Genomic DNA, 12,108 nt, shown 5'->3' with positions numbered 1-12,108 from the left:
TGTTTTGACTCACAAGTGGCTTTGCAGATTAATTTCCTCTTCCTCGGATGGAGGACTGCATTGATCAGGTTGGAGAAACAAAGTTTGAGCAAGTCTGACCTGTTAAAGGGCTATTGGCAGGTGCCACTGATGAGTAGGCACGTGAAATCTCTGCCTTTACTACCACCTCCAGTCTGTACTCTTATTCAGTTAGGACTTTCGGCCTGCGTAATGCACACGCCTCTTTTCAACACCTTATGAATAGGGTTGTCTGGTCGGTTGTGCTGGTTTCTGGACTATATAATGGTTTATGCAGATAGCTGGGAGGAGCATCTGTCCCGTATTCAAGCCTTGTTTGACTGCCTGGATGCGGGTCGCCTCACTATCGATCTGGCTAAATGTGAGTTTGCTCAGGCAACCGTTACGTACCTTGGTAAGGTGGTTGGGCAGGGTGAAGTGCATTCTGTTCGGGCTAAAGTGGTAGTTATTGATGCTTTTCCACCACCAACTACTAAAAAGGAACTGATGCGTTTCTTGGGAATGATTGGTTATTACCTGTGCAGGGGGTCTGATAATGTCTTTGCTGACTCGCTCTCTCGTGCGCCCTGTTCCTGAACGCATCTGGTCCTATTGATTGGTGGACAAGCATTCTCATATAGGTGGTCCCCGAGCACGTGTGTCGTCCACATGACAGACCACTGTTTATTTTTGTATTGTCCTGTTCCCTGCTGTCCTCGTTCTTCTTGACTCTTAAAGGTTGCTTCATGTGCGCAAAGGTTGCTGAGGTCTGGAGAGGACGAGGTTGGCTGGAGCAGTGGGATAGTGTTAACCAGGACAGTATTTTGGTTGTTTGTCTTGTTTTCCTTATTAGGATGTTGGTGGGCGGAGCTGGGAGGGTCGTCAGCGAAATGGGACACCTGGACTCAGGTGTGTCCCGGGGATAAGTACACCTTTCCCCCATTCATTGAGGAGACTCTCCATGCAGACACTTTTTTTTGGTTGCGGTTGTTTCTGGCTTGTTTTTGCACCTCAACACCCCTCATTATCACCAACTATGCACACAACCACTCACTTACACACACCATTGTTTAATTGTATATAGTTTACTTTAGTTAATGTTTTATTCCTTGATCTCCACATTGTCTCTCTTTGTTACGGGCTATGAGCCGGTTTGTTACACTAGCAAGAAATGTGAATCACTTAGCTAGCTAGCTATGCTAAACTTGGACTGTTATATATCTCTTAGTTGTCAATCAAATGTATTTGGCATTTGATCAAATGGGAGGGTAGGCTGGCAAGTTTTCATTAAGTTGTCAAAATGTGGCTTGGGACAAGTATGCATTAGCAGGCAAGCTGCAGAAGGGCGAGCAGGCTACTTTTCCCCAACGTTTATCAGTCCAATTTTGACAGCCAACTATAAGCTAAAAAGGTTTGAGGGTTCATCTACTGTTCCCTCAGTAGATTTTAGCTCATCTCGCTCTGGCTAACACTTGTGAACTTCCGGACTTGTCTCCGTGCTGCTGTGTTGTTTGTTGCAACTTGGCTATCTGCCAAACTTTTCGGTTTTTAATTTTAAATAGATTTACCAACGTCTTAGTTTTTTCCTTAGCACAAATTATTTAATTCAACTTTTACACCTCGGACGCTTTATCTGAACATGGTTCTACAGGACCTCCATCAGCCGAAAAAGCTAAGTAGTAACATTAACATATAATTGCAGTCACTGTACTCATAACATACATGAGAACTATCACCTTACAGTGAGGATAGCCGTGTTGCAAGCACAGCTTCAGATGAAATCGTTAGGCAAGGGCAATTTAAGTGTAGGAAAGGATGAAACAGCATCTGTGCCACCAGTAAGTACAGACAGTAGTATAAATCCCCTGCAAAGTCCCTGCAGCCGGACAATCTTCTCAAGGCTTCTGGAAAGAAATGTTGTTGGCATGCTCAACCGGTGCGTTAGATCCCTCACTTCCAAGGCAGTCAACCGGAATGTTAGATCCCTCACTTCCAAGGTAGTCAGTTAATGAACTAATCATAAACTTGATGTGATTGGCCTCACTGAAACATGGCTCAAACCTGATGAATTTACTGTGTTAAATGAGGCCTCTCCTCCTGGTTACACTAGTGACCATCCCCCACGCATCACGCAAAGGCGGAGGTGTTGCACATTTTAATTTACCCCTCCAAAGAATACTGCGTTTTCGTCTTGAGCTTCTAGTCAAACTATGCAGCCTACTTAATCACTTTTTATAGCTACTGTTTATAGGCCTCCTCAACCGTATACATCGTTCCACACGGAGTTCCCTGAATTGCTAATTGGACCTTGTAGTCATGGCAGATAATTCAAATTTTGGTGACCTTAATATTCACATGGAAAAGTCCACAGACCCACTCCAAAAGGCTTTCGGAGCCATCATCGTAGGTTTTGTCCAACATGTCTCCGGACCTAGTCATTGCCACAGTCATACCCCGGTCTAGTTTTGTCCCGTGGAATAAATAGTGGATCTTAATGTTTTTCCTCATAATCCTGAAATATCGGACCACAATTTTATTACGTTTGAAATCGCAACAAATAATCTGCTCAGACCCCAACCAAGGATTATCAAAAGCCGTGGTATGAATTCTCGGACAACCCAAAGATTCATAGATGCCCTTCCAGACCCAAGGACGTCGGAGTACAAAATCGGTTAACCACCTAACCGAGGATCTAAATTTAACCTTGCGTAATACCCTAGACGCAATCGCACCCCTAAAAATTATGCAGAAAATACCTCCCTGAGCCATGAAGCAAGCATCCAGAAAATTTGAACGGAAATGGCACTACACCAAACTGGAAGTCTACCGACTAGCTTGGCAAGACCAGTACCGTGCAATATCAAAGCCCTCACTGCTGCTTGATCATATTTTTCCAAACTAATTGAGGAGAATAAGAACAATCAAAAATGTATTTTCGATACTGTCGCAAACTGAACTAAAAAGCAGCATTCAATGAGAGGATGGCTTTCACTCCAGCAGTGATGAATTCATGAACTTCTTTGATGAAAAGATCATGAATTAATGACTACTCTTCGAATCTGCATACTTCTCCAAAGCTCAGTTGTCCTGAGGCTGCACAGAACTGCCAGGACAAATGGAGACACTCAAATTGTTTTATCCTGTATCTCTTGACACATTCATGAAAATGGTAATGGCCTATAAATCCTCAAGCTGTATACTGGACCCTATTCTAACCTAACTACTGAAAGAGCTACTTCCTGTGGTTGGCCCTCCTATGTGGAACATAATAAATGGCTCCCTATCGACCTGATGTGTACCAAACTCACTAAAAGTGACAGTAATAAGGCCTCTCTTAAAAAGGCAAAACCTTGACCTGGAAAATGTAAAAAAAAAATCTACCTATCGAATTTCCCATCCCTTTAAAATATTTTTGAAAAAAAGTTGTTGTACAGCAACTCGCTGCCTTCCTGAAGACAATGTATACAAAATGTTTCAGTCTGGTTTTAGACCCCATCATAGCACTGAGCACTAGGTGGTGGTAAATAACCTTTTAATGGTGTCACACCAAGGCTCTATATCTGTCCTCATGCTCCAGACCTTAGTGCTGCGTTTGACCATCGATCACCACATTCTGTTGGAGAGATCCATAATTGGTCTACACGGACAAGTTCTTGCCTGGTTTAGATATTATCTGTCGCAAAGATGTCAGTTCATCTCTGGATGGTTTGTCCTCTGACAAATCAATAGTACGTGTCGGCGTTCCTCAAGGTTCCATTTTAGTGGCAATACTATTTTCACTATATATTCTACCTCTTGGTGATGTCATTCGGAAACACAATGTCAACTTTCACTGCTATGCAGATGACACACAGCTTTACATTTCAATGAAACATGGTGAAGCCCCAAAATTGCCTGTGTTTCAGACAAGGAAGTGGATGGCGGCAAATGTTTTACTTTTAAACTCGGACAAAACAGATGCTAGTTCTAGGTCCCAAGAAACAGAGGTCTGCTGTTGGATCTGACAATTAATCTTGAAGGTTGTACAGTCGTCTCAAAAAAACTAAAAGGCCCTCCACGTTACTCTGGACCCTGATCTCTCTTTTGACATAAACATATCAAGAACGTTTCATGCTCTTCCATGCCGTCCCTAGGAGGGGTGCGTCACTTGAGTGGGTTGAGTCACAGACGGGATCTTCCTGTCCGGTGTTACGTCCCCTCGGGCTCGTGCGGTGGAGATTTGTGGGCTACACTCAGCCTTGTCTCAGGTTAGTAAGTTGGTCTGTTGATATCCCTCTAGTGGCGCGGAGGCTCTGCTTTGGCAAAGTGGGTGGGGTTATACCCCCGGACAGGGTCAACCAGGCAGGATATCATCGGACCCAGTGTCCCCCAACCCACCCATCTCAGCCTCCAGTATCTATCTCAGCCTCCAGTATCTATGCTAACTCTGAATGCTCAGCTATGAAAAGCCAACTGACATTTACTCCTGAGGTACTGACCTGTTGCACTCTCTACAACCACTGATTATTTGACCCTGCTGGTCAGCTATGAACGTTTGAACATCTAGAAGAACAATCTGGCCTTAACTTCTTTGGGATAGGGGGCAGCATTTTCACGGCCGGATAAAAAACGTACCCGATATAATCTGGTTACTACTCCTGCCCAGAAACTAGAATATGCATTTAATTAGATAGATAGATATGGATAGAAAACACTAAAGTTTCTAAAACTGTTTGAATGGTGTCTGTGAGTATAACAGAACTCATATGGCAGGCCAAAACCTGAGAAGATTCCATACAGGAAGTGCCCTGTCTGACAATTTGTTGTCCTTCTGTTGCATCTCTATCGAAAATACAGCATCTGTGCTGTAACGTGACATTTTCTAAGGCTTCCATTGGCTCGCTAAAGCCGCCAGAAAGCGGAATGGGGTGTCTGCTGTCTCTGGGCAAAGAACAGCAGCAGAATTTGTAAGTGGTCAGCCTGGGGACAGTGAGACTGGAGATGCGCGGTCACGAGACTACTCCATTTTTTTCTTTCAGCCTTTGAATGAATACAACATTGCCCGGTTGGAATATTATCGCTATTTTACGAGAAAAATAGCATAAAAATTGATTTTAAACAGCGTTTGACATGCTTCTAAGTAAGGACATGGAATTTTTTGAATTTTTTTGTCACGAAATGCCCTCGCACGTCACCCTTCGGATAGTGACCTGAACGCACGAACAAAACGGAGCTATTTGAATATAACTATGGATTATTTGGAGCCAAAACAACATTTGTTGTTGAAGTAGAAGTCCTGGGAGTGCATTCTGACGAAGAACAGCAAAGGTAATCCAATTTTTCTAATAGTAATTCTGAGTTTAGGTTGTCCCAAACTTGGTGGGTGTCAAAATAGCTAGCCGTGATGGCCGAGCTATGTACTCAGAATATTGCAAAATGTGCTTTCACCGAAAAGCTATTTTAAAATCTGACACCGCGATTGTATAAAGGAGTTCTGTATCTATAATTCTTAAAATAATTGTTACGTATTTTGTGAATGTTTATCATGAGTAATTTAGTAAATTCACCGGAAGTTTGCGGTGGGTATGCTAGTTCTGAACATCACATGCTAATGTAAAAAGCTGGTTTTTGATATAAATATGAACTTGATTGAACAAAACATGCATGTATTGTATAACGTAATGTCCCAGGAGTGTCATCTGATGAAGATCAAAGGTTAGTGCTGCATTTAGCTGTGGTTTGGGTTTATGTGACATATATGCTTGCTTGGAAAACGGCTGTGTGATTATTTGTGTCTATGTACTCTCCTAACATAATCTAATGTTTTGCTTTCGCTGTAAAGCCTTTTTGAAATCGGACAATGTGGTTAGATTAACGAGTCATCTTTAAAATGGTGTAAAATAGTTGATTGTTTGAGAAAACTGAATTGTGGTATTTTAGTTGGTTTTGTATTTCGCGCCGTGCGATGCCATTGGCTGTTGGCTAGGGGTTCCGCAGGCGGAACGGGGTTCCGCTAGCGGAACGTCTGTCCTCAACAGGTTAATGGCCATGTACTCTTATCTCCACTTGGCATAGCCAGAAGAGGACTGGCCACCCCTCAGAGCCTGGTTCCTCTCTAGGTTTCTTCCTAGATTCATGCTTTGCTATAGAGTTTTTCCTAGCCACCATGCTTCTACATCTGCATTGCTTGCTTGCCGTTTGGGGTTTTAGGCTGGGTTTCTGTATAGCACTTTGACATCAGCTGATGTAAAAAGGGCTTTATAAATAAATTGAATTGATAGTTGTTGATGTGCATAAGCAACTGAGTGGGAAGAGAGCCTACCTGTTCATGGTGGTTTGGTCAACAGGACTGTAAAGTTCCTAAATGTAGGAGGACTCCTGTGGTATATACATATTTGCAGAAATCCTTTCAGGTGTATTTGTTGCTTTTGGCAAATGCTTTCTAACGATCTAAAGTCGTGCTGTTGTTACTGCCCGTAAACACGCAGTCCAGTTCAAAGAGAATGATGGCAGGCCCGTATGGCTTATTTGCATACAGGTCTGTGTAGAGTCCGGTCCTGGACAAGACTGACACGTTTTTATTTACTGCAGTGTCTATCAACTGTCCAAACGCACGGCCACTCTCCCACTCTATTGCTATAGAATTTTCACAAATGCCTTACTCTACATTTCCAAACAATCGATGATCGTATGAAAACCTGAAAATGTCAATATTTAAGTGCTTGCTTCAAAAATTATTTAAAGGGGTCATTCTTCCTGGGGGTGTATATGATTTTATGTTGCTAAATTGCTGTCAGTTCCACTAAGTTCACTGAGTCAAATAATGCTGTGATGGTTGGATGATATCCAGCCCATTGTGTCACCATAAAACACTTTGTTCTAAATTACTGCACTAATTATAATGAAAAAATTACTTTATTAAAAACCTTTGAAGAGATGCTTTCCTCAACCCTCACCTTGTGCATCGGGGTCATCCATGTGGGGCTGGAGGCAGTCCAACACCTTCTTGATCTGAGAGCTGGTGACTGGCTCCAGACCAGCCATCTCCTCCTTTGCCTCCATCTCCCCATCTTCTAGCACAACCATCTCCTCCTTCTCTCCCTCTTTTATTCCCCCAGTCTGTTTCTGCAGAGGAACCTGATCCTTCAGCATCTCCAGCTCCTCGCTGATATCTGGTAACGGAGGCCTCCAGTAGTGGAAAGAGTTAAAATTCTCGTCCGTTTGTTCCGTCTCCTCGTTGTTTGTGGGAGGGTTGTTGTTGCATTCCAGGCCTTCGTGTCGGTCTCGGGGAGGAGTGTTTGTGTAGTCGCTGCCACTGTCTCCCCCGGACATGCATTCTAGAGTTGGGGTGGAGCGGCCATCTTGGTTGATGGGTGGGTGCGAGGGTCTCTCTGTGGGGCCGTTGAAGGAGCAGCGCATGGAGGACTCGATACTGAGGGGGGACTCTCTGCAACAGAGAGCCAACCAGAGAGACCCCTTTATTTCCCTCTTCAATTACAAACATTGTTTTAAATATTTTTTTAAATCACTACGAGTTTTGTTACATTTTACTAATATGGTCCATTTTGAATATTGTTTTTGGCCCCAAGTCAAACGGTGACAGTGTGTGGGTCCTAACCTGTCAAAGGGACACCTGGGGACCTCCAGTAGTGTACCGTCCTCTTTGAAGTAGAGGCCTGTGCTGGAGGGGTTGGCAAAGGTGGAGATGAAGCGTCCCAGAGACTGAAAGGCAGCCTGACGCACCTGGAGGGTCAAGAGAGTATGTTTACCACATCATTTAATAGAACATTGTAACACACACATAATTAATATGCATCTCTATGATGTTCACCATCAATTCATTATCAAGACAATTACTTATCATTGTAATTTAAGGCCATTCTCGCAGAAAATATCTTTCATACAAATATCACCAGAATAGTATGGTGTTTATATGTGCGCGTCTGGCGTAGGCTCTTACCCAGCGAGACTGGTCACTGATGAGGCTGATGAAGAGGGGGGACAGTTTAGTGCGTCGCACTCCTGGGGAGGTGGAGTTGGAGACGATCATGAAGCACTCTGCACACGCCTTCCGGATGCCCCACAGGCTATCCGAGCACAGGTCAAAGAACTTGGACATCTGGTGACAGAAGAGAATGATTACCAAGGATGCATTCATTAGTGGAGACTGTAGCAAAAACGTTTCTCATTGGTCAAATTCAGGTAGATCCCTCCCCGTTTCATCCAGTTGGCTTCCATTTGGCTCTTAATGAATATACCCCAGTTCCCTAACTACATGATTATGTTCATTAGGTACGAAATGGAAGAAAACAATCCTAAACGGAGTGAAATTCAAAGATATTTTACCTGTTAACTTTTTGCTACGATGTGTCCCAATGAACATATGTTAAAGGAAAAACTATTGGTATTTCTTTCATTAGGCCATTGTTAACATAAGAAAAACATTTTGGGACTATGCTCAACAACAGGCTAATGAAACAAATACCAAAATAGTTTTTGGGTGGAATTTTCCTTTAAGGAATGTGAAAAACACAATGGTGGTTAAAACCACCAGTCATTTACGACCAGTACCACAACAGTATGTTGTGTAATGATAGACATGTACATATCTTTGAGATTGTGAGGAGGAAATAAACATTTGTGACATTTTTTCCCAAATGTTTCTCACCAGTAGTTTCTCTGTGGCATCCTGACCCACAATGGAACAGAACTCTCCGAAATTGGCTGCACAAACCTGAAGGAAAAGAGTAAAAAAAATATATATTTTAAGTGGTTCATGTAACCTTTTTGTGGCTCACAAATTCTGGAGTACCAGAAATGTTTTGCTGAATGTTTTATCCAATAAAAATGTTTATGCATGTCAGTCTTACAGACTATTTATTCCAACACAACAGTACAAAGTGGGCATCATTGGGACACAGTCTTTGAGACACATTACAGTCATCACAAGCTCAAGGAAATCCACAGGGGTTCAAATAAAATCCTCCCTTTCCTACTCCCAAATACACCTTCCCTAACTGGCACCAACTTCACGAGAGGATTAAAATTCCAAACAGAAAACAACATTACTGTAGGCCTTCATACTGAATCACAAAACACATTCTTGGGCAACTGCAATGATTCAGTTTGTGAAAATGTTGGATGAATCGAGATGGGAAACACAATCCCTTAGCAACTACCATAAACAGTGTGCAATGTTTATTGTCAAAAGTGTGATCTAATGTGGGAGCATGTTTTCTGCGGGTTCAAGTTGCATACAGAGAAGTGTGTGTGTGTGTGTTCACCTTGCGGACTTGGAAGAGCCTGGCATCACTGCACAGCTCACAGAAGCGCAGCAGCAGCAGGTGCTCCACTGTGTCTTTGCTCAGCATGGTTACCAGCTTACACATGATCTACAGAACAAGGAGAGAGAAGAGGACACGGGAATCAATGCTATTGTAACGGAATCCAAAGGGGCTCCAGGATGAAGTTTCCCCTAGGTACAGATCTAGGATCAGTTTCCCTTCCCCAATCCTAACCTTAACCATTAGTGGGAAAAATACTAAAACTGACCAAAGATCAGCCTCTAGTGTCAACTTCACCCTACGGTTCTAAGCACAAAGGATGCACATTGCTTGATAAAAAAAAAAAATCACTATTGCACTTGTCAAGGTTACAAATAAATAAAAGCCTCTATAACACATATGGTACTGCTAGTGACCATGGATTAATGCAGACTTGTCTAGCCACTGCCCATCCACTGCAGCTGTATTGATCTCATATTGATCTAAATATTTTGGCTAGGGTCCACTAACAACTATCCTCTTTCTTGAGATCAGCCTATATCCTTTTTGTCTGCCATTTGTTTTAGGTATTATGGCTCAGAACCACTAATCTTTCATCTTTATACCCTGTATGTCTTTTTGCCCTGTATATCTTTATCAAAGTTGGGGGAAAAACACACACCTAAAGAAAAACATGGTAACAGACTACAGGTTATAAAGACAAACAGGGCATACAAACAATGATCAATGGATACTGGCAAGATTAGTGGTTCTGGTTTCTCTCCGAGTGCATTTTACATTACATTAAAGTAAATTCTGCATTTCTTCAGTTTGTGAACTAAATCAAAATGTGAGCTTGAATCAATAAACCCAAAGCAATCTTATCTTACCGCGACGGCCTCTATCTTGTAGTCATCGTCGCTGCTGAGTTCGGTGAGGTCTAGTAAAACAGGACACACTTTGGTCTCCATGTCGCCCTTGCAGATGAGCCCCTGCTCTAACAGCACTAGCAGGGCCGCCTGACTGGTCTTCCGCACCTTAGGGAAAAGACGACATCTGTCAGTACTGACATCTTTACAATAAAGTGTTTGGAAATCCAGACTGATTACAGCTCCGGGCTAGCGGTAATTGTACTCCACACATTTGTTTCTAGGCTTGGACTGTATGCAGATTTTCATATTGTCATTCCGTCGTTCTCTTATCCCAGCATTTACGGTATTACCGGCATAGCACACAAGGGGAGCTAAAACACAAGAAAGCCCATTGGGACTCTATTACTATAATGCTAACAAAATTAGCACAAACTAATAGCAAAATGACAGACACTGTTAGCTAAATGCTAACAAGTTAAAACGAACATTGACTACACTGAACAAAAATATAAAGTGTTGGTCCCATGTTTCATGAGCTGAACGAAAAGATGCCAGAAATTCTTCATACGCCCAAAAAGCTTATTTCGCTCAAATGTTGTGCACAAATTTGTTTACATCCCTGTTAGTGAACATTACTCCTTTGCCAAGTTAATCCATTCACCTGACAGGTGTGGCATATCAAGAAGCTGATTAAACAGCATGATCATTACACATCATTACCCTTGTGCTGGGGACAATAAACGACCACTCTAAAATGTGCAGTTGTCACACAACAATGCCAAAGATGTCTCAAGTTTTGAGGGAGTGTGCAATTGACATGCTGACTGCAGGAATGACCACCAGAGCTGTTGCCAGGGAATTGAACATTCATTTCTCTACCATAAGCCTCCTCCAACATAATTTTATATTATTTGGCAGTACGTCCAACCGGCCTCACAACGGCAGACCCTGTGTATGGCGTCGTGTGGGTGAGCGTTTTGCTGATATCAACGTTGTAAACAGAGTGCTCCATGGTGGCGGTGGGGTTATGGTATGGGCAGGCATAAGCTACGGACAATGAACACAAATGCATTTTATCGATGTCAATTTGAATGCACAGAAATACCGTGACGAGATCCTGAGGCCCTTTACTTTTAAGGCATCTGTGACCAACAGATCAAATCAAAGGTAATTTGTCACGTGCGCCAAATACAACAGGTGTAGACCTTACAGTGAAATGCTTACTTACAGGCTCTAACCAATAGTGCAAAAAAGGTATTAGGTGCAGATGCAGATCTGTATTCCCAGTCATGTGAAATCCACAGATTAGGGCCTTATGAATGTATTTCATTTTGACTGATTTCCTCATATGAACTGTAATTCTGTAAAATCTTTGATATTCTTGCATTTTGCGTTTCACTGGTTGAATTACATTTAGGCCTAACAATCAACCTTTATAATCCAAAGGCACAAATGACAGGCACAGGGTTTCAGATGTGTCTTAACTGCTTAAGATAATATCAACATTTCATTGTGGTCCATTGTTTGCAGTTAGAGTGGAAGTCATTTGTTCCTACCTGGTTATTGGGGTCTGTGAGGTAGCGCACCACAATGGGCACTAGGTATCTGGAGAAGACTGCTGGGAAGTTGGGCTGGCTCTCGTGCAGGAACATGGCGATGTTGGGCACCTGCTCCATCAGCTCGGCGCGCACTGTGGGCTCTGAGGACACGCACATGCACGAAGATGACACAGACACACACATAGGGAGATGGTCACAAACACGCATAAAAAAGTCCTAACAATACCATTTATTTTGTATTGGGGGTTTGGGGTCAATTGCACATAAATGTCAATTTGGGGATCAATTCAGACATGTAAATGTCAGTTCAATGATTCAATTGCACTCCAATTGATAGCTAACCTTCCATGTCCAATTCCAGTGACCGCAATTGGAATGGAATTGACCCCAATCTCACAAACAAATGACATAATTGTAAAATAATAAGACAATATAATA

The 12,108-nt window shown here is 42.6% G+C and overlaps 1 protein-coding gene across 3 annotated transcripts in view; it reads right to left on the bottom strand.

The window, feature by feature from the left end:
- Positions 1-12,108, bottom strand: part of LOC115208388 (serine/threonine-protein phosphatase 4 regulatory subunit 1) — a 56,394-nt gene that overhangs the window by 41,333 nt on the left and 2,953 nt on the right. For all 3 annotated transcript variants that reach the window (XM_029776412.1, XM_029776414.1, XM_029776413.1), the window contains exons 5-11: positions 11,668-11,810; positions 10,130-10,276; positions 9,261-9,368; positions 8,645-8,710; positions 7,937-8,095; positions 7,595-7,719; positions 6,933-7,423 (exon numbers count right to left, since the gene is read on the bottom strand). In XM_029776412.1, the coding sequence (XP_029632272.1) occupies positions 6,933-7,423; positions 7,595-7,719; positions 7,937-8,095; positions 8,645-8,710; positions 9,261-9,368; positions 10,130-10,276; positions 11,668-11,810 (1,239 nt within the window). The remainder of the gene's footprint in view (positions 1-6,932; positions 7,424-7,594; positions 7,720-7,936; positions 8,096-8,644; positions 8,711-9,260; positions 9,369-10,129; positions 10,277-11,667; positions 11,811-12,108) is intronic.

The sequence above is a fragment of the Salmo trutta genome, chromosome 14, assembly GCF_901001165.1.
Source record: "Salmo trutta chromosome 14, fSalTru1.1, whole genome shotgun sequence".
Taxonomy (NCBI): Eukaryota; Metazoa; Chordata; class Actinopteri; order Salmoniformes; family Salmonidae; genus Salmo; species Salmo trutta.
The sequence above is the reverse complement of the archived record's forward strand: the minus strand, read 5'-3'. Positions and strand labels throughout refer to the sequence as shown.